Source organism: Hyposmocoma kahamanoa, unplaced genomic scaffold (genome assembly GCF_003589595.1).
Source record: "Hyposmocoma kahamanoa isolate Upper Pololo Valley unplaced genomic scaffold, ASM358959v1 78, whole genome shotgun sequence".
NCBI classification, from domain to species: Eukaryota; Metazoa; Arthropoda; class Insecta; order Lepidoptera; family Cosmopterigidae; genus Hyposmocoma; species Hyposmocoma kahamanoa.
In genome coordinates, this window is record NW_020653945.1 from 2454713 (window position 1) to 2477919 (window position 23207).

The following is a 23207-nucleotide window of genomic DNA, read 5'->3' on the forward strand; positions in this document are numbered from 1 at the left end:
AGGTATTGGAGGGCAGCTTGAATATATTTGTATACGGCTAAAGTAGTTGATTTGGTTTTCCTAAAACCATTTTGGCAGTCGTCGAGTATTTTGTATTTTTCTAAAAATGTGTAAAGTCTATTGCACATAGCTTTCTCCAGTACTTTTGAAAACGACGGTAAAATTGCTATGGGTCTATAATTTTTAGGGTTACTTGTATCGTCTTTTTTATGGGCTGGTTTAATCAGTGATATTTTAAGTAAGTTAGGAAAATCGCCGTCTCGGAAACTTTGATTTATTAGATATGTAAGTGGTTGAGATAGTTCGTCAGCACATTGCTTAAGTAACGATGGGGGTATCTCGTCTATGCCGTGACTATGCTTGTTTTTTAGCTGTTTTATAATTTTAATAACTTCTTGTTGTGTTACCGGGTGTAAATATAATGAATTTACAGGGCTGTCGATAACAGGTAGTCCTACATTAACCTCATTCTTATTATTATTTTCTCCAATAGTAGCAAAGTAGTTATTGAAAATTTCTGCGATCTGTATTGGACATTCAATCTCCTCGTTGCCAATTTTTAATTTCATGTTTTTAATTTTTTTATGACGTTTTTTCCCAGTTTTAGCGTTAATAATACCCCACATTGTCTTAATTTTATTTTCAGAGTTCTTCATTTGTTTTATGTACATCAGCTTTTTTGATATTTTTACACAACGTTTTAATGTTTTGGTGTATGATTTGTAGAAGTTTCTAATAACATTACTATTTGTTTCATTTACTAGAATACCTAGTGATCTTTTATGAATACACGACTTTTTTATACCTGTAGTAAGCCAAGTTTTTTTTGTAGTGTTCTTAATTTTTGTTTTTTGCACTGGGATGTGTTCGTTTAAATGGTGTTTTATTATTTTAAGGAATGAATTATAGTTATAGTCTATTTTGTTATTTGTATCTATGATGTTTTCCCAATCAAATTCTTTTAATGCATTTTTAAATGAGTTTATTTTGTTTTTTGTAAATATTCTACTTTGTTTATAGAGCATGTGATTTTTACTATGATGCAGGTCTGAACTTAACTTTAAATTAATGGCTTTATGATCGCACAGGCCATAGTCTTCAACGTACGACTTTTCAACAAGGGTGGTATTATTTGTAAATATAAGGTCGATACAGGTTGAGGTATTTTTGGTAACTCGGGTAGGTTTTCGAATTAGTTGTTTTAGGTTAAAAGAATGCATTATATTTGTGAGATCTTGGGATTGTTTGTTTTTTACTTTCATGTTTACATTAAAATCTCCACCTATCACTATATGTTTGCTTTTGTCTTTAGAGTTTAATTTCCTTAGCAATTTGTTCATTTGTTCATGAAAAATATCCATATGGCGGTCCGCTCTATACAATCCTATGATAATTATATTTAGTTTAGGTATCTCAATGGCGCAAAATTCTACAATGTATTCTACAGAGAACTTGACAATATCTTTTCTTTCTATGAAATCTATGCTATCTTTTATCATTAAGCATACCCCTCCTCCCTCGTAATGTTCCCTACATTACAAGTGGGACTACAATTTTTCACTCCAAAGAAGCGAAATAAGGCATTTTTATACGATTTCGTTAACGTACAAAGCGAAAGTGGCAGACTGAGCTCAAATTTGCGGAACTCCGCGAACTGTTGGCACACATGTCACTACAAACTAAGCACTTCTACCATTGACTTATAATTATATGGACGTCGGGTCCGCGCTAAAAAGTGTCCGAACTTATAGGGCGTTAAAATCGTATACAGAGCGTCATTCACGCTCTAGTCTTCGTTTGTTCGACTGACAGCGAAGCAAGCAAAATTAGACAGTACTGCGATGATATTACAATTTAAATTCAACGTTTTAGCTTTTTCATATTCCTTTAAATGTCACTACGTTTAAATAGGTTGACTTGGGACATTTTTTTCGTGGTTTTTGTATTAGACCCGTCGTCCATTTATTTGTAAGTCAATGACTTCTACTGTATTTATTGTTCTGGGAATGTAATCGTAACTAATATAAATGAAAATAAAATCATTCGTTAGCAATATTAACAACATTAAACAAAAAAAAAAGGTGCTTTGGTGTAAAAATAAAAAAGAGCTACAATGATAATTATTTAACCATAACTTGGGTAGGATGTGACCCTTCAGATCAACCAGTTCAAGCATCTAAGGTCAGGCACGAAGGAAAGTGACGTACTCTACCTTAATGAGTGTCATGGATTCGAAGCTGTCCGTAGCTACCAGTGCAGTTAGAGATGAATTCAGAGACTCCACTATCGTTGATGCCGTTTCCAACCTACAAGAAAGTTTCTCTAAAGTTTGAACTTACACACATATTATCAGTGCTGGGTAAAATTTTATTGCTCTGGCAATTAAAGATTGACAACTAATTAATTGTCAATTGCGAAACAGCAATTAACGATTAATCAATTGTTAGTTGTGAGAACCGCAATTAACAATTAATTAATTGTTAATTGCTAACCTAACCTAACCGAACCGACCGGTGTGTCAGGACACCCTTAACCCCCCAAAACCCATATTCGTAATGACACGTTTATTCGGTTTTAATTGTTAGTTTCAATTGCAATTAATGTAATTAATTTAATTGCAATTAAAATCAAGCGTTGTTGTTGTTGTTAATAATAACGTACACACTCAACATAGCCCCGCACTAGGGAAACCCTGTGTCGCGGGTGCCATGGACACACACGTAGATAACCACAAATTACACCCAAACTCACGAGAGAAATAAATGTAGGCCATACAAATATTTCTCCCGGCCCGGGAACCGAACCTGGGACCCACCGTTCGGCCACAGAGGTAGTGTAAATGTTATTTAAAGTATAAATGTAACTTGGAGATGTGGTTATAAATTCTAATTAACATGGAGTAGCGGCCAGACTTAACCAATTTCATTTTTGAGAAGGATTCCGAGCTTATTAACAAAACCACCAGCCACGCAGCCACGCAGAGGTCCCAGGTTCGATTCCCGGGCCGGGAGAAATATTTGTATGGCCTACATTTATTTCTCTCGTGAGTTTGGGTGTAATTTGTGGTTGTCTATTTGTGTGTCCATGGCACCCGCGACACAGGGTTTCCCTAGTGCGGGGCTATGTTGATTGTGAGCGTTATTAGTTTCTGTATATTATTTTATTATTGAGGCTGCGATTTGATTGTTTACTTACTCTTCAACATTGTGTATGAGATGCATGGCGCGTATGAGCCCGCTGACGTACGCATGCGCGTCGAGGCGGCCTGCGGCGCCCGCAACCGTTTCCGCGGGGGCGGGGGTCACGCCCGGCAACACGGGCAGCACCGACAGGCCTTTCAGCTCCCGACTGGAATTCACATTACAACTTTATATGAAGACTGTTATCCACGCTTTGTTATGTCAAAAACTTTTAGAGGATATTATATTTATAAATGTATATGTTAGGCTTAAGTTTAAATTTCAATACTCTGAGACGCAGAGAGAAATGCGCTGTGATACTCCGAGGTCGGTTCCAGGGCACTAAAATTTACACCTTATGATAATGCTATTTGGATCGTTATATATTGATAAATGTAATCTCCTCTGCCTTCCCGTCGTCGATTTGCTCTGACACTAATTGACGACTTTGCTGGCCTAACGGTTCGATTCCCGATCGGACAAATTTGTTCTGTGGTACTCGCAGTATAGAAAATTTCTAAGTTTGAGATCAGTTAATGGTGTGGTTGAAAGGGCTAGGACCTTTACGCATAGTTTTGGAATTCCATTTGCAACCAACCAACTTATCTCTTTTTTTAAATACTGATGTAAAATGGAAAGTGGCCTCCAAACATGAAGGAACTCAGTGCAGTGTCGATACAATGACTGCCCTAGCCACCTCCACCCTGCATGCCTACAAGATGCCTCTTCGCGCCTCGTTTGAAGGACCACATGTCGTAAGACGGAGGGAATAAGTGCCCTGGAAGAGAGTTCCATTTGTCAACTGTGCGACAGAGGAAGGTGCCACTAAACCTATTATAGTCAAGCCAAGACAACGTCCTCTTTTTGACAGATAGTTTTAGAGTCGTAACACGTCCAGTTTCATTAGTATCATTAATACTAGTAATATACTAGTTACCAATATAGTATAGTAATTTAGTAGTATTCATACCCGCCTGAAGTCACAAGGAACAGGAACAACAAGACTATGGCAGGGCTATTTCGCACTTGTACGTATTGATGTGCAATATGCAAATTTGCAGTGAGAATTTTCTGGTTACTTAAATAATTTGTTAATATTTTTTTGGGCAAAATTGACATTTAATTGTAAATAACACAAGTAAGTAATTATTATTAAAGTATTAAAGATTTGATATAATGCATTTATTCATGTTTTATCATGTAAATTTTCGTTAATGGCAACACTTACTTAATTTCTGGGGATATTTCTACCATACTACATAATTTCTTTAATCACATAATAGTACTATCCTGTTGCTTGTGATGCATCACTAGGTGTAAGAAAAAAAATCATAGAACATAACCGTTTATACGACATATCTTAAATACAAACTATCACAACTTTAACCCAGATATTAAATGAAATTTAGTGTTATTGTAGTCAACCGAAATAAACACGTTGTTGTTAGTGCTCACAGTGGACATAAATTATAATATAATTATAATAATATTATTCGTTTCCTATTTGGACAATCATTATTAAGTTACGTACTATCGCCGTTCATAGCTGTCAAACAGAGGATGCTATCTTAACTCGACTATAGTTCGCGATCGAAAATTCTCAATCAAATTAATGCAATTCTATGAAAGTGGCTACCAGATAACCGGTTAAAGAGAATCCGGTCAAGGGTAAAAAAACTCACGTGCTGGTAGCGGCTGCAGCCGCAGCTTGCAGCGTGCGCGCGAGGTTGGTGGGCGCGGGCGGGAAAGGTGCTCGGACGAGCAACGAGCGTACGTGCCAATACAGCGCACCCAGCCGGCGCCCGCGCCGCCACCACACCAGCGCCAGTTGGTTGTACGGCTGGCCGGAGTGGGCCGAAAGTACTAGCGCGTGTCTATGAACACAACGCAACCCTTTGGCATTTTCACTGCCATCACTTCTAAAACTATCTAGTTTAATTCGCTCTATGTGAAGTTGTAAGCTCCTTCTATTAATGTTTTAAGTGGTTTAATGTAATAATAGGAAGCTGATAAGCGAAGACGTGTCGACCAACATGATGATGTGGCGCCTCAAGTTTTTTCGCCATAGAGGCTAATGGATTTATGTCAACTTTTTTTACCATTTTTTTATTACTTGGAGGCACTGACCTGCCAATAAATGGACGTAGGGTTCGCGCTAAAAAGTGTCCGCACCTGTAGGGCGTTAAAATCGCATACAGAGCGTCAATCGCGCAACAGTCTTCGTTTGTTCGACTGACAGCGCGGTTGTCAATCATGCAGTACCAAAAATAACAACTTATAAAGATTACTGCAGTAAAGTGTAAAAACAGGATTTTGTATCATATTTTCACTAAACGAACTTATTGTATTATCATAGTTATCATTTAAAAATGTTATTTTGTACAGTTTTATAGTATTTAATTTATATATATAAAAAATGAATCGTAAATATAAATGACAAAAGCACACAAAATAATCAAATAGCTAACTGTCCTTTTTCTACACATTGCATGCGCAAGAGATGGAAAAAGACCTATTACGTCAGTTTCAAGAAGCTTATATATACTTCTTGGTCATTTTCAATTGTTCGTACCACAAGCGATTGAAATATTTAGAACAAAGAAACTATAGAGTCCCTTTGATTTTAATCATATTTTTAAAATGATTTTTTTTATTAAAGGTTTTTTTATTAACTAACAAAATATTATTGTACTCGTTTTACGGCTTGAGATTACCTATCAGAAGACAGAAAATAAATTTGCCCGAAATAACCTGAGCTCGAATTTTCATAACGTCAAATGTATTTTTTTAGGAAGATTGCAAAACAAGAGCTAATAATTTTGGCTTTGTGAAAAGCAACAAAATTACTCGAAAGCGTAACGGTTTTATTACAAATCAGTTTTCAGAATTACGGATATTTGAGTTTACATTTAGTTGGAATATCGGTACATTTCTTATAGTACACGCTTATTTTTACATTTCTAGTAATATTTGTATGTATGTATCTGCCCAACTCTTTATTATAATCCTTAAGTAAATTTGTACAAAATTCGACATAATAATATAAATAAAAATTAATTAATATTTAAGAGAAAGGCTACTCCATTACTCTTATGTTCAAGTATTTGTCAGTCGTAGCTAAATATGGTGTATTTTGTTAAGTTTCCATTAGAAGCTGAATATGGTGTTTTTGAGCCCTTAAACTGTTGCAAGCAAAATTAGGCAGTAGTGCAATGACGTTAGAATTTAAATTAAATGTTTTAGTTTTTTATATTTCGTTACATGTCACTACGTTTGTATAGGTTAACTTCGGACATTTTTTTTCGTGGTTTTTGTATTAGACCCGATGTCCATTTATTGGTAGGTCAATGCTTGGAGGTTTCAAATTGCTTAGTATGTTTGTATAATTATAAAATTTTTATAAAAAAGAAACCGACCTCTAAAAAGTTTGAGGAATTACATCTTTTTGTCAAATTTTATTTCTACCAGTTTCCCACCCTTAGATGTGGAATATTTTCTTCAAATTTAAAAGGGACCAATGAGATACCCTTTTTCCAACAAAAAAAAAAAAACATCAAAATCATACACAAAAAAATACAGTCAAATTGAGAATCTCCACCTTTTTTGAAGCCGATTAAAAATGTAGAAAATATGACAAATTACAATAATAATAATAATAATTAGGCATGTTACCACTGGAAATTAGAGAAGCTTTGATAAATGTGACCGTCAGGATGGCTGGTCGCCTGTCGCATCTGTCACTGAGTGTATACTCGAGAATTGCTACCTATTTGCTACTATTTTCTACTTTTTCTAAATAATTGCTACCTTTGAGAAATAATTCTGAGAAATAAAATAATAATTGACCAGCCGTTCTGACGTCAGGAGGGCTGGTCGCCTCATTGCTCAGCATGAAGGAAGCAGATGTTTCAGAAGTATGTATTACTAATAATTGCTACCTATTTACTTTTATTTGCTACTTTCAAGAATTAAAGGTATAACGCTTCCTATCAACATTAGTTAAAAAAATATAAACGATTGAAAATTTTACGAAGAAGTACCAACAAATTCTGGATTGTTAAAATCTTTTGCGAAAGCGAATTTGTGTTATTAATTTAGTTCTCCAAAAAAGAAGAGACCATATAGCAGGTGTACGAGCTTTACTTTCGTTTCTTGTAACAAAAAAAATATTTCGATAAACAGAAAATTTAAATTTATTAAAATTAGACTTTCCGAAGATGTGAAATATTTTTGATGCGGCTGTCATATTTGCATTCCAAAGCAGCACAATAAGGCATTTTTCTAGGATTTTCGAAAATTTGCACGAAAGAATGACACAACCATACCATACAAAGCGAAAGTGGCGGACTGAGCTCTGATAGGTCTTTCAAGACCTATAGTTGGCACGCGTCTTACGCTAACTAACCACTTCTACTGTATTTATTGCATACCTGTAGAAAGTATGAGCGACGCGTAGCTGCTGGCGGTAGCGTGCCAGGTCGCCAAGATGCACGAGGCAGTGCTGGCAGATGTAGCGCGCGGCGGCTGGCGGCGGGACTCGCGCGCCTCCAGCACCAGACCCGCTGCCGCCCGCACCCCACCCCTCCACCCATCCTAGGAGCGACGCGCGTCGTCTGACAAACAAATACAGCTGAGGGATTTCGCAGAGAGCACCTTCACCGAGTCAGTCCTAACTAAAGGACACAAAATATTCGTTGTTGCAATTTAGAATATTGGAATCTTCTTGGAGTTCTTTTTTGAGAAAACAATTTTGGAATAGTAAATTTTTTGGTCAAAAAATTGGTTAAGTTTTTTAGGGCGGATTGACTCAGTTTCGTTTCAATGTACTGAAAGAAAAAATCGGGACAGCACAAATTGGTAAAATTTGCAAAATTTTTTTTTTAGTCCTATAACAAATAACTAGACAAAAAATTAAAATACTTTCCAAAGACAATTCGTTGCTAGCAGCTTTGTACACTCATCATCAGCTTTGTACATAATGATGTCATGCACTTTAAGCACAGTTGAGAATTGTTCTGCCTAATAATTAGTTTAAAACCAGTTTAGATATTAATAAAAAGAAAACCCTTACCTAAATGGCAGGTCAAGTTTGAAAGTAGTGCAAATCTGATGCAGCAGGCACAGGTAGAAGCCAGTGGCCGCTTGCAGCAGCCATGACAGCATTGCCTGCCCTTCGCTACGTAATGGGTTCTGGAAGCCAAGTGCAATGAGATAAATATGGAAATAGTTAATTTCAATAACAAATATTTGTGGTACAAAGTAGACAGACAAACAGTCACAATTATCTGCAGAAGTATGTATAAACTTCCTTCAGAAGTAGTATACACTATTTTCTATTTCTACTATTTATATTATTAGTATAAATATGTATGTATACACTACAGATACAATTTAGGTCTTTTCCTGCTAAAAATGGTATCCAATTTTTCAAAATATAAGTAAGTTGCACGTTATACACGATATTTAATAATATAGTGTCTTTATTTCCAATACTCCACTAAAAGAGGAGTGTCGTTTGAAATTGCTTTACACAGTTAAAAGTCATATTATAATACCAAGAAATAAGACAGATTACGAGAAAAACTTATGTACCTTTCTATCTTTGGAGATGGCCTGCAGAGCCTCAATCTGCTGCTTGAAGCCGATGTTCCATAGGTCTTGTTCCACCTTCTTGTCCAACGCATAGTCCAGGTCTAACACTAACACCTTCTGATACACCTGCAACACAAATTAAAGAACTGATTGTGGCAGCTAGCTTACGTTTTGTAGTTGCGTATTATATTTTCGAAAAAACAGCGGTTTATTACATTTGGGCATAGTTATGCAAACTAGAACCAACCCACAAAATGTCATTTTCGAGATAATTAGATTTTTGTAAAACAGTGTGAAGAAATAAATAGGTAAGTTATTTGAGACAAACAATTAACAAATAACAAGAGTTATATGTAGCATTGAGAATGATATACAGGGAAACTATTATATTATTTAGCAAAAATAGAAAACATTATGTATATTTTTATTTAGTTAACGAGAACCATGTTCCAGTTTTCGTAATGAAAACGCTAAAGATCTACAGTACTTCAGTACATGTGACATGGATCCCTTGAGACTATTTAAAAAAAAACATTTATATGAAGTTAAGCAGTTTTTAGCTATTAAAAAGTTACTTATTTAGGGTTGGTACCCTGGAGGACTTTTATTTTCTCCGTTTTGGCTTGGTATATTGCCAGGATCTTTTGTGAGCGGGTAATGGACACGTCTGGTGTTCTACCTAATACATAACTCAATTTCACTCGAGGTGTGGGTTGGTTCTTGTTTGCATAACTATGTCCATTTGTGCCAAAGCGTCAAAAGCGTCGCGGGGTACACACAGCTACGGATTGGTGAATCCTATAACGACAATACACATCCCACTGTCGCACACACAGAACAATAAATACAGTAGAAGTGGTTAGTTAGTGTCCGACGAGTGCGAACTATAGGTCTTGAAAGACCTATCAGAGCTCAGTCCTCCATTTTCGCTTTGGTTGGTTGTGTCATTCTATCGTGCAAAATCTCGAAAATCCTAGAAAAATGCCTTATTGTGCTGTTTTGGAACGCAAACATGATAGCAGCAACAAAAATATTTCACATCATCGGAAAGTATTTTTTCAGTAAATTTTAAATTTTCTGTTTATCGAATTTTTTTTGTTATAAATTGTTATTGTACCCTCCTTTCACCGTCATCTCACCTCTTTGTATCGCCTCTCTCCGCTTGTAACCTATCATTTTTTATTTTCCTTCTCTTTCTCATTCTCATTTTGTTTTCGTACCACGGTCACTCCCAGCTCGACCGCGACAAGAGTCGGAGCGTTAATAAGCTAATCATGTTTAACGTTTTATAAGTCTACAGCCTTCATGTATCTATTTCTGTAATTCAGTTTCTCGGCCCTTTTGGGGTAAGTGTACTTATTCATTAAGTTAGGGAGTTTATATTGTTGTACCTGTTTTTCTATATATACCTTTTTATTGTTACAGTCTTACTCCTTTCTTTACAATTCTTTAATAAATTTTGTGGACCGGAAGTTTCCTATTTCATTGCCGTGAACATCTTCACGGCTAGTTAGGCTTACAACCCTTTCAATAATACCCTTTTCCATCCTCTGAGAGAATACCCCTGCAATATAGTCACTTCTTTTTTGGAGAACTAAATTAATAACTCAAATTCGTCGTCGTTCAGCAATTAACCGCTAGATGGCAGCACATTGATTGTAATTTCAATATAATATCAAAACGTCGTAACTTGCAATAATATTGATGGTATTGAACTTTCAATGATATATATGCCAACAAGGTAAAGTTTAAATTATATTAACAATCCAGAATTTGTCTTTTTAAATTTGATACTATGACCAATCAATATCAAGATTTTGAAGTGTTTCAAATTGAGAATATGTGAGTTTTGACGACATCGGTTCTGATAGTAATCGAGGCTTAAGGGACTTCCATTGTTTTTTTTCTTCCGTGGTCGCACACGACTCTTCTCTAAAGATTTCACGATCATTTTTGGCGGGATTTAAAATTACTTGAAATGTGCGTTTACCTTTTGTAATTGCTGTTGTGTGGCCCAAATACTGCGCTCCTGTAGCATAGAGGTCCCACTCTTGAATTTCAAAATCTTCTCTTTCAGCTCATCAGCCTCCCTGTTTCAAAACAAGAAGTATGAAATACTTATTCAAATAAACATTTTTTAATTAATTTCTAGTGTAGATGTTATGAGTGGCGCTTTTGGAGTTAATTTTTTTTAATTAATCAACAAGCATAGTAGGTACACATTTCGGTTTATCCCCAGTTGTCACCACTGACTTTGTTCCCACCGGCGACAAATAGGAAAAACGTGGTGGTTACCAGGTGGTGTAACACATGAGACGAAAAACTATTATGTTACCACTGGCAACAAATGGAATTTGAAATACCCCAGTAGTTCCCAGAGGTAAAAAAACAAATGTAATAAAAAAATCCCAATTAATGTTCGTTTATTGCAACTAAAAGCAAAGAAGTAGGCTTAACCATTTACAAAACTAAAACCAAAGTAATGACTAACAGATCTGCAAAACTGTAGATGGGGAATACATTGAATATGTAGGATCCTACTTTTATAAGTCATTTAGTGATCAAACTGAGCAATAACTAGAAAGTAGAGTTACCAACTCTTGGAACCGATATTGGTCACTCAAAGACATATTAAAAAACAAGCGCTATCCAATGGCAGCAAAGAGAAAGGTCTGCATCCTTGTAATTTTGACGAATGGGATGAAGTTATTTATCGAGGGTTAAAAGGCAATATCTCGTATGCCACATTTACCGAACTTTACAATAAACGATAAAATAATGTTAATTTTTTCACATCTAATTTTAACTTTTGGTAAAAACTTAGTCTTATTTTATTAACAATTTACATTACTTCAACATCTTAAACTAATTAACATTTGCTTTAGTTTTAATAAAAATGTGGTTTACGAGGCGTTACTTCAAATTATAAAACTACATTTGTACTGACATGTGGAATACGAGTTATTACATTTTTTTTTTAATTCTTGGTCAAGAATAAAATAATAATGAAACAATATAATTTTTGTTAAGTTTAATATTACTATAATATTCTATTACTATAATATTCTATGATAATAAATAGTAGATTGTACAACACGTGCATAAAACGCGTCATTTTACCCGAGACGAGTATACCCATCCGAGCCGCAGGCGAGCATGGATACTTAAGTCGAGGTTAAAGTGGGTTTTATGAACGAGTTATACACTCTGCTTTTCACTTCGATTGCGAGGAAATTAAACAGGATTATTACAAATAAACAAACGATTATTTAATTAATGCGATGATTCTCAGATTACGGTTTTTCTCTGGTACATCTGCCTCCGACATTCTGGAATTGATTCAGCTTTATTAAAATGTGCGGAATGATGACATTATGATGCCACAACAAGCAAACTTTGTATGTATTTAAAGCCATAAGACTTACTCAACAACATCAAAGCACTATTTCCCTGTACAACTCGCACGAAGTACCGAAAAATCGCAAACATTGCCAATGCCAACTTTTCTTTAGCACCACAAATTAGAAAGATGCGTGGGGTGTGTTAGTTGTTTCACCTCCACGCGTGCGAAGTTCTTGAGCAGTCTGTGATGACATGTTGTCACAGAATGCACAAGGATATAGCCGGTACACCCTGGGGCCAACGCTGACAACTCTCGACTTCAGTCTGAGTCTTACCAGGGAGGGCGCGAAGCGATCAACACGGCCCGGCCATGCATTTATGAGAGTGGATCATGGCAAGTGGTGGGCGGTCATAACCTACACCCTCCTGCGTTTATGCCTACGCAGTTGAGCGCCGTACGCAGGGATGAAGGAATCCTGGAAGCCCGAGCGGGGTGGGAACCCCGGCAAGCAATACGCCCTCTTCGGCCCTGATTTCCTGCTAAACAGTAGCCCTGTGACTAACCAACACAGGGAAACGGCAATGCGTCCCGTCAGAGGGCCACAGGCGAGGTGTGGGGGGGGGGGGGGGCCCCGCGGCCATGCTGACGGGGTGAGTATGTGCGGAACACCTGGCTGACTTTGATCGGGTCAGCCAGCCGCACATTTCGAGCCCCCGATGTCGCGCAGTGAGCTCCCAACCCCTGCACCTATACTCTCCTGATAATCCTGGTGTCCCGAATGGGATATCCCCAAAGGTGCGGGCTCCTTGGTGGGTGGGAAATCAGGAGAGTGAACACAAGAACACTGCAATATGGATTCTGCAAATCAATCAAAAACAATCAATCACCCAAAACCGGTGGTACTGGAAGGGAAACCCAAAAGTGCCCCATCAAGCACAAAATCAAATACAGAACAGCGCCCTACGGTGAGTGGTAGGCCAAAGGGGAAACCCCAAGGCCAACCGCGTACCGATGCCGGTGCTGGCCCAACACCAACGGTAGTGGCCCGAGCCTCGTGCTCCGTGGTCCCCGCTCAGACACCTGGCTCTGGATCGCAGAACCCAACGCACACAGTCCTTGAGGCAGGGTGTACTCTGGCCGCCGCCTCGCGGCGCAGCGCATGCGGGACCGGTGGAAAGAGGGCTTGGCGGATCCCCCCTATGGCGCTCAAACCATAGAGGCGATCCGCCCTGTCCTCGTAGAGTGGGTAAACCGGTCCAAGAGCCACTGTCGTACCACCTTGTGCAGGTGCAAACCGGGCACGGTTGTTTCGGTCACTACCTGCACAAGGTGGCGAGGAGGGAGCCGTCCCCGTCGTGGCACGAGTGCGGCGCTGCGGATGACACCGCGCAGCATACCCTAGAGGTGTGTATGTGGGATGGTGGGATGAGCAGCGCCGCACTCTGACGGGGACTGTAGGGCAGGACCTCTCGCTGCCGAGCGTGGTTGCCGCCATGCTCGATAGCGAGGAGTCCTGGAAGGCGCTGGCCTCCTTTTGCGCAGAGGTTATGTCGCAAAAGGAGGTCGCGGAGCGGGTGCGCAGACGTACGGGGAGAAGGCGAAGGCAGGATGCTGCTCGCCTGATCCCCTACTGAGACCAGCGGGCTCTGGACACGGACTCCGGTGCCTGCATTGCACGGCCTCACTCGTCTGGGGGGCGGGTCGGAGGACAACCGACTCGCCCCTCCGTTGGCGCGGGAGCCCTGGCGTAAGCTAGGGCGGCCGGGCGGCGTCGTGGTGAATGTTCACTAATCCCACGGCGCCGACTCAACCGGCGAGAGGGATATCCGGGGGGAAGAGTCCCCACATAACCCCTGAGTCTCCCTGGGCTCAGGCGATTTCCCCCCGTCAAAAAAAAAAAAAAGAGTGGACTCTGGTGAGTCGCAAGCCCAAAACCACGGCACCCATCCGCATGGAAGGGGAAAGTGGCCAGGGCAAGCGACCACCTCCAGCTCCCAGTGGGAGCAGGGGACGCCCTGCCCGAAAGAACAAACGGGGTCGACTCCGAGAGGGCGAACGACTTCAAAACACGAGCAACACCCAGGAGAAGGGGGTGAGGTGAGGCCCCCACTGGCTGGCGGGGATGGTTCGGGACCGCACCAAAGCGGGTCCCTGGACCGGACTCGCAACCCCCTGGAATGGCCCCCCTCCCTTCTAAGAGCAAACCGGCAGACAAGGCGCAGAGGTCCTCGACCAATGCCAAACGAGCACGCCTCGAAGAGACAATCTCTCCAAGAGGCGAACACAAGCGGCAGAAAGTTGAGAGGCCCGGCCAGAACAAATCATACGCCGAGGCAACTAACCCCGAACTCATGGCGGTTATTACCTCGGCCAAAACCGGATTTATACGGAGCCTCGATGCTGATACCATACAGGAGGCTCTATGTGAGCTCCTCGCTCAAGGAGCTGAGGAATGCGGCGAGGATGACGTCGGCGCACAGTTTCGAGGAAAACCCGTCTACGGCGATGGGGCCTTGAAACTGTGGTGTCACGACAAGGCCACTTTCCAGTGGCTGGAGGACGCCGTCAGCACCATCAGGCTGCCGTCCGAGGAGCCCCTCTCATTGAAAAATGGGGCGGAGGCTCCCCGGAGGGTAGTCTGTGGACTTCTAATCCCCGGCAAATGGGAGGACGCGCGCCGAATCGGTCGCATACCTTCGTGGTAGTGAGCCTCCCCGAAGATCTGGTCCCCACTGTCCTGGGGCATGGCCGGCGCTTCACATTTCAATTGGGCACGGTCTACCTGAGATTCACGTCGAAAAGGGGCTTCTATACTGACGCAGAATATGGCGTCTACAACACAGGACACAGGACGAATGGACGTTACCCCGGAGCCCTCTACCGTTGTACGCGGATAGACTCCAAGGCAAAAAATCAAATATGAGAAGACCTGAATGTGGAAAATGTAAACGAGTGATCAACGGCCTGCAAAAACTATAATACATGGGGGAGCTTTTTGAGCATTTTTATGAGATACACCCTGGTCAATTTCCGCCGGAAGTAAAAAATTTTCGAAATTCAAATAAACAAGATGGCCGCCATACAAATTTCAAAGCCTCCTATCACGGAAACTATTCGAGATAGGTAGGAGGTGCTCGAAGGAATGTCATAGAGGGTAATACTGGTCAACTGCCTGGGTTAAAAAAAATTCAAGATGGCGATTTCAAAATGGCGGGCGAAGAAAAACTTGCTTCGATCTTGCTGAAAATTGGCATGCGAGGTTCTTTAGGAGTCCTTAATTATAATTTTGGGTCAAAAATTTATTTTCGCCATTTTTAAAATGGCTGCCATATAAGTATTTTTTTTATAAAAACAGCTGCCGAAAGAGATTTGCTCAGATTCGACTGAAAATTGGCATGTGAAGGCCACTAGAAATGCCGGATAATAATTTGTGCTCAAAATTTGTTTTTTGCTATTTTCAAATATAGCCGTCTTAGAAGCGTTCATTGGCGGCAGAAAAAAATTGCTCAGATCCCTTTGAAAATTGGCATATGGGGGTGCCTGATAATAATTTGTGATCAAAATTGGTTTTTCGCCATTTTTAAATATGGCTGCTATACAAACTCTTTTAGCGGCAGATAAAAATTTGCACTAATTCGATTGAAAATGGACATGTCGGGGTCTTTATGAGTGTTTAATAATAATTAGCAGTTAAAATTAATTTTTCACCATTTTTCAATATGGCTACCATACAAACTTTTTTGGCGATAGATACAAATTTCTTCTAATTCCACTGAAAATTACATGGCATCATAATTTGGGGTAAAAATTTTGTTTTTGCTGTCTTTCGATATAGCCGTAATTTATTTATGTAACTCGCTTTGCTCGGACTGAAAATTAGCACGAAAAAATTTCTAAGATTGTTTGATAATAATTAGTAGTTGTAATACATTTCTGTAATTTTTAAATATGGCCACCATTAAAGTGCTATTTAATTTTTTTTAAAACAAAATCCTAAGTGCCTAAAGCCTTCGTACGGAAGGAATTATATACGGAGGCGTAATACATTACAAGTACAAGATCTCACAATTGTAAAAATGTAAAGCATTCTTCCCGATGTAGTGGAAATGAGATACTTATTATAGTGTTGTTGTATCTCAACCATATCTGTTAGATTCCATTTTCTTGAAAGCTATGCCGAAGAGAAGTATTTAGGGGGAAAAATGCCAAACTACTGCCGAATTTCCTGTACTATGAATACCAAAACAACGATAATCCAGAATATTCAGACCAAAACCAACTTAGAAATGTTTGTTTCTTAAATTGGCCCAAATCCGGAATCGACCTCCTCATCAAGCGCCCATAGCACTAACTGCTGTGCCACCGGAGAGCATGAGCACACCCCGTAAACTGATGATATGATGATATCAAATAAGGGGAAAAAATTGGGTCGTGGCAGGAACTCAAAGTTTAGGCGCTGAACAGATATTATGTTAGCAATTACACCACCCAAGAGCCTAGCTTAAATGAGGAGAAAAAACGTAATATAAACGCTAAAAACTAGTAAGCCAGTGCGAGTTATGAAAGTCGGTCAGTAATACATTTGTAAGAAAACGATAGTCCTGTATGTCGTCATCAGTCGTTGATTCATTTAATAATATCGGACAACAAACAATTTGAATTATTTCCCCGTGATGACGTCAAAACACCTTTCAGGACTAGAAGAAATATTTTTTGTGTTTTCTGGCTTTTCGAGTGTAGTTCAGTTTCGGTATTAAGTTTATTTTTCAAGAAAATTAGACCACGTAAAAGAAAAAACATAAAATTAAGGTTATGATAACTAAATAAAAGAATAATTACCTTAACATTTGCACAGCGGCGTTTAAAACCATTTTGATAGAGGCTTAGAGCCTCAATATTTGTCATAGCATTAGGGAATAAATCAAAATAATATTACAATAATGGAAGGAAAAATTCTAAAAACAATCGAGATCCATGCACTTTTGTCAAAAAACTACCAAAATTTTGACGTTTCAATGTTAGAAAAAAAAAACAGTTTGGATACACACGTACTTCACAGAGAATTAATGGAATTCATTTGTGTTTTGCTAACTTTATAGCGCCATGGCATGGTAAGGTGTTGAGTAATTTTCCGGAAAAATTCCCGAAAAGTTGGAAAGTTTAAAAAAAATTAAAATTTATGATTCGGAAGGCTCATTACTACCTTAGAGGATGGAAAAAAATTAAAGAAAAGGGCTGCCTTATCTACGGAATAAACGTACCTACTTAAACCAAAAATGTCTACCACAAATGTCGAATTTAGTGTTGTACCATAATCATAAGTCAATATCGACATGCAAATGTATGGCTTGAATGTTGAAACTGTTTTCTATGTTTGCAAAGTATAGTTTACTGTAATCAAAATATGATTAATACTAGCCTATTATTACTGTAGGGTTACTACATTAATTTAGATAAATAGAATTATATTATTTTAATTTATAATTTTTAATTAATTATATAAGTGCATATTTCTACTTACTCTTTATATTTATATACATATCATTAAAATATTGCTGTTTAATGTGTAAGATAAATAATTTATATAGCTTCATATAATACATAACTATAAATATAATACATATGTAACAGTACTTTAAATGTGTAAAGTAAAATCTAAAATATGTGTAATAGATATAGCATACAGACGTACAAGCGCATTGTGTTTTGTTATTAGATATTTGTGCGCGTCCACCGACCGGGAACGAGAGGCGGAGCCGAGCGCGGCAGTGGCATGACGACGTAGCCGAGTCGCTTCTTTGCTTTCGAGTGGAATGCGTGTCGTATGCTAAGTAATCTCGGCTACCCCGCTATTTTATTTATTTTTACGAGCTATTGCTAACCGACGCAATTTGTGTTCGATATTTCCTATATGTTCCTTCTGCTTTAAACTCTTATCTTCCTTCTGTGCTTGTGTAATCTCTGTGTTGTTTCCGTGAACGAATAAGCTGTAAATAGTAATTTTTATGAGTATCATTCCGCGGAACCACTACTGACGATTCTACAATTACTAGGCAAGTAATGATCCATTTTAATCAAAATTAAATATAAAATTATTTACCAATAAATGTAACGATGGAATTGCATTATCGTATATATCGTATCGTATTTTTGATGTTTTATTTAGCTTGAATTATAAAATAAACTTTTTTTAAAGCCACATAGAGAAAAACGAGATTCAAAACGATTCAACGCGAAAAAACCAACGACCACACCACCACCACTCTTGTTATTGGCTTCATCGTTTTCATACAGTAGCTTTCACATATTTTGATAGGTGTCAACGTGAAATTATGGAAAAATAGAGGAAAATATCCGGAAGATATTTATTTTTCAGAAAAATATGTCTTGAGAAAAATGTAAATTTTTCCATGACCCTAATATTAAAATTACCTCTAATATTGCGACTGAATGACAAAAGCTCATTGACATTTGCAATGGACGAGTTGTATTTGTTTCAACTCGAGTTATTCGAGTTACCTTAACTACTAACTCGAGTTAACTCGACTCGGTGTTTAACAGAGCAACCGCGAGGTGCGAGACGAACTCGAACCGACGATTCACCGAGTTGGACACGATCGGCCGGCCGACCGCGACTCGAGCGTGACCGAAGGTCACCGAATCGACCGAGCTAGCTCGAGTTTACAAAGTGAATTAGTGAAGCTCGAGTTGACTCGTTGTGGGAGTAAACTCGAGTTAAATAACTCGGCTCGCCCATCGCTCGCGACTCGAGCGTGCTCTGAAGGTCACCGACGCGTTGTATGAAAGTATGAATGAAGTACATATTCGGTTCGGCGCCAGGCGGGGCGGGTCAATCGAGCTAGCTCGAGTTCATGAAAAAGTAACTCGAGTTGAGTCGTTATAGGAGTAACTCGTTTTAAATAACTCTACTCGCCCATCGCTAATTGACATTTGTTTGTGTCAATTTGTGTAGAAAACAAAAGGATAAAAGCTATTTAAATTAATATTTACCTATCCAAGTAATACGGTTTGAGTTTTTTAATTATTTGTTACTTGTTTAAGCTAATGGCTCTATAGCCAGTGCTCAACAAATAAATAATAATGCTGTACTATTCATAATGTACGATTTACAGTTTAACACATGATTTATTTTATTTTCTTTTCTAATTTTCTACACTTAGCTTCACTATGGAGGATCTAAAAGAAAACATCTTGGTAAGTAACTAATTGTTTCCATTATTTCTATTGTATAAAAACAAAGATCACTGATGAATCATATGTACCGTTTTGTCAATTTTAACATTGTGCAATGTTCTTTTTAAGGACGCGAAGAACATTGTATACGGCAATCCGCGCAATCCCGAAGAGCGCGTTAAGACCTACGACGCGAAATGGCTTCGTCTCGACAAAATATACCATAAGCTCTATCGCCCAAACTTCCACGACATAGGTGGTACCTATATTTCCCAGAGCGTAGCCGATTTTTGGTTCTTGTACCAAACGGAACAAGTCGCCAGCGTACACCTCCTACACCTCTTTGTCACCAGTCACCAGGACGCAACATTTACTGTAGCTGTAAGCTCTAATAGTGCCTTAACACATGACAAGAAGAATTTTGCTGCATTCTTACCTGTGTCCCTCAAAGAATTCCACTTTGACAAGGCAAAACAACACTGCCCTAACTACATCACTACTTTCAGCTTTTCCAACTTTGAGGTTGATTTCCTAGAACACAAATCTCTTTACATAGCTGTAAAGTTTCTCAAGAAAAGCAGTAAAAGCATCCCTCAGAATATTATTGACAATATGAAGTACAACCATGACTTCAGCTCTCTACTGACTGACCCAATTTATTCTGATTTCATAATAGAATCTTCTGAAGGTGATAAATTCAATGTTCACAAGGTTCTACTCATAGCTCATAGCGAGGTGTTCAAAGCTATGCTCAGAGACGATACAGCAGAAAGTCAAAACAGTTTTGTAAAGCTTGTTGACGTTTCTACAGATGAATTAAAGTTGGCCATAGAGTTTATATACACAGGGTCTATTAAAAATATTGATAACTGCAATGTTGGCAATTTACTTGCTTTGGCAGATCAGTTTAATATATGTGGTCTTCGAGAATTGTCCCAATATATACTCTCAAAGCAATTGACTTTAGAAAATGCAGTAGAGACGCTTGTCATAGCAGACATGTACCATGTGGACAGACTCAAGATTGCCGCCTTGAAGTTCATCAAAGGAAATCCAAGCATTCTTAAATCCAACGCATTCAAAGAGATAAGGGATGCAGATTTGCTACAAGAGCTTTGTCAATGCCTGCTTAATGTGCCTGTTTAATTTTCTTTTTGTAATTATAAATTTATGTTTAAGTGTCTGTGATTACGATTACCACGTCGCGCAAGTGTCTTCTGTTCAATACAAGCAACCCGCAATTGGAAGCGGATATCCTGTTTTCATACAATTGATCATGATATAGTCAGTCGCTATGTAAATAGTTTGCTTCTAGTTGGCGGTTGCTTGTATCTAACACAAGACATACGTTTGCGCGACGCCTATACATCATGTATATAATAGATTATTTTATAAGTTAATAATTTTAGTCTTTTATGTCTGTTTTTTGAGAAATATGTAAATATTAAGTAAGCTACTTAAAATAAAAATAAACTACCTTTGGTGTTTAACACCATGTTCGACTTTTGCGTATTATTTTGTTTGTTATCTATCACTATGCTCTGCCAATGGATCAAGCTACTTTTCAATATCCAAGCACAAAACAAATGAAAAACATAATACAGAAAACGTAAAAATAAACTTTATTGAATTTAAAACATAACTGCTGTTAAATAAGGAGTAAATTAATTAATTGTTTAATAAATATTATTAGTTATTACTCATTAGAATTACATTAAAGTTGTAGTCGGTAAGAGCGAGTCGTGGGCCGTGGGCCGGATCCCGTGACTCTCCGGGCATGGCCCTTGTGGCAGCGCGCTCGACGGGTATATAATCATTTTGGAATGTTACCAGTAGTCTTCGTCTCTGCGGCAAACAAACATTTTCGTAGATTAAAACGTTAGTCGATGGCCAATCCAACGTCGCTACTAACTGTACTTTTTAAACTACTGTTCAATATTCGTGTGGACTATTCACACCTGTACGCAGAAGCAAGCTCTAGAGCTTAACATTACTAAAATAATACCTAAACGTGGACAAGCGAACACAGGTAAAGCCAATGGAAGCCATTCAAACTTTAATGCATTTTGTGAATAATTTACAAAATGATTTGCTGCAAAAAAATACGGTCACATTTAAGACTGTGATTGTGGTGTGAATAGCCCATGTCAATGCCATGATCTAACGCGTGAGTTTTCTTCTAGATGGCCGTTTGTTATTGTTCGTGGTAATGTCTCGTTTTATGAGTTGTACAAAGAAATACACTAATTCATTTGACCACTCGTTTTGTGTAGCTAGTAAATTTCAAAATTGCCGCTCATAACCTTGATTTCATGAACCCTTTCAGTAAGAGGAAAACACGTGGTTAGCATGCAGGATAAGCAAGAAAAAAGGCCAATAGTTGTTATATTATTTATTAATAATTACTGAAAACTGATACAGAAACGAAAATACGAATAAAACTTTCGGAAACAAACGCGGTGAAATTATCTTGGATTTATCGGATATAAAAATAAAAACTTACATGTGCCTACCTTAAAGTTTAAAACATGGGAACTACAATACATTTGTCTATAACCTTACCTGTAGACTGTGCCAAATATAAGCTACACTTCTATAACGAACAGACACCGGGCTTACGAACTACAGTGGAACTGATCACCAATGTCGGTCAAATACGACTATATGAGGCATGACGGTGTACTAACTTACTGATGCCAGTAAACGAACTACTAGACCCGCGACGCTTTTTATTTTGAATGCAAGAAATAAAATGTATAACTGTGTTTTGTACATAGTGACTCAAGCAGTTTCCATCAATACAACAGCGTCGGATAGTAACAGTACGTGGTAGATGCTACGTATGGTCGCGCGTCCCAACTCGGCGTGATTTCACACAACCAGTGGCCGATACAGATCCTCGCTAAACTCGCGTTTCAAGCCAAACTTGCCAATACGGAAGCTTAATACAATAAGCGAGAAAGTTAGGACTTAGTAAAAGATAGAAACACAAATTTTACGACACAACATTTTCATGCCAAAAACTAAACATTCCACCAAATCGGATTTAGTTACAAAATGGGTTCAGTGGGAGATTTATACTTTAGTACACTTCAGTGTTGTGTGCCACAAAAGTGCCTGTAGTATTCAGCCGGTTGGCGAACTAGGCGTCCTTGGTGACAGGTTTTTGTAAGAGTTTCAGCAGCGAGGAGCAATCTGTATCTTTGTGCGCGGGGGCGCGGGGGGCGCGGGCCTAGCGTTTACCGTTGTTGTACGAGAGACTCCGAAGCGGTGCCTTGAAGTTAGCAGCCGCCTGCTGCTGGATCTGGTATGCGAGTGGATGGATTTTGAATCCATACAATCTGTGGAATATTAAACATTATTTTGCACTTATAATAAAATAAAAAATACTATGCTAAGCCTAAGGTATAGTTTAAAGTGCCGTGGCTTATATATTTCAATGAAATTGTTCACATATAGTACAACACGATTAACTGTCGTTCACGACTTCTTTGACTTTACGACGACAGACTGTCGTGGCAATGGGAAGTGCTAAAACGACAGTCGTCCAACGATAAATAAAACGTCACGATAAAAATGACACGACAGATAATCGCAACTTCAAACGATTCTGTCAAGCAAACAACAGGCGGCTGCTGTGAACCGATAAATTGTCGTCACGATCTGGTGGGAACAGCTAGACATGACAGTTGTTCAACTATAGAAAAAACGTCTACGACAAAGTCACGACAGTGAGTCATGTTATGCGAACAGGCTAGATGCGACAGTCGTCCTACGATAAATAAAACGTTACGACATAGTGGGAACCTGCCCTAACAGCTTCTCTTCAATACAGATTAAATACATTTAAGAAAAATACTCAATTTAAATGATTATCACTAGTATCAGGTTTCTTACCA

The 23207-nt window shown here is 38.7% G+C and overlaps 3 protein-coding genes across 3 annotated transcripts in view; 1 reads left to right on the forward strand and 2 right to left on the reverse strand.

Moving 5' to 3' along the window:
• Nucleotides 1-17029, reverse strand: part of LOC113233063 — a 28492-nt gene extending 11463 nt beyond the window's left edge. Inside the window, exons 1-8 of the mRNA XM_026468028.1 lie at nt 16954-17029; nt 10762-10861; nt 8772-8897; nt 8251-8369; nt 7610-7792; nt 4862-5053; nt 3196-3348; nt 2213-2306 (exon numbers count right to left, since the gene is read on the reverse strand). Coding sequence (XP_026323813.1) covers nt 2213-2306; nt 3196-3348; nt 4862-5053; nt 7610-7792; nt 8251-8369; nt 8772-8897; nt 10762-10861; nt 16954-16985 — 999 coding nt within the window. The 5' untranslated portion in view covers nt 16986-17029. The remainder of the gene's footprint in view (nt 1-2212; nt 2307-3195; nt 3349-4861; nt 5054-7609; nt 7793-8250; nt 8370-8771; nt 8898-10761; nt 10862-16953) is intronic.
• Nucleotides 17030-19113: 2084 nt separating this feature from the next.
• Nucleotides 19114-20785, forward strand: LOC113233121 (TD and POZ domain-containing protein 1-like). The gene is made up of 2 exons (XM_026468115.1): nt 19114-19329; nt 19438-20785. Exons 1-2 carry the CDS (start codon nt 19303-19305, stop codon nt 20452-20454), a joined length of 1044 nt encoding a protein of 347 aa, XP_026323900.1. The 5' UTR covers nt 19114-19302; the 3' UTR covers nt 20455-20785.
• A 132-nt stretch (nt 20786-20917) lies between these two features.
• LOC113233246 (casein kinase II subunit beta) overlaps nt 20918-23207 on the reverse strand; it is a 7383-nt gene continuing 5093 nt past the window's right edge. Inside the window, exons 6-7 of the mRNA XM_026468289.1 lie at nt 22552-22649; nt 20918-21153 (exon numbers count right to left, since the gene is read on the reverse strand). Of these exons, the coding sequence (XP_026324074.1) occupies nt 21122-21153; nt 22552-22649 (130 nt within the window). The 3' untranslated portion in view covers nt 20918-21121. The remainder of the gene's footprint in view (nt 21154-22551; nt 22650-23207) is intronic.

Coding starts and splice junctions, on each gene's coding strand:
- LOC113233121 (XM_026468115.1), top strand. CDS start 19,303: ATGGAGGATCTAAAAGAAAACATCTTG. Junction 19,330..19,437: donor ATCTAAAAGAAAACATCTTG/GTAAGTAACTAA, acceptor GTTCTTTTTAAG/GACGCGAAGAACATTGTATA.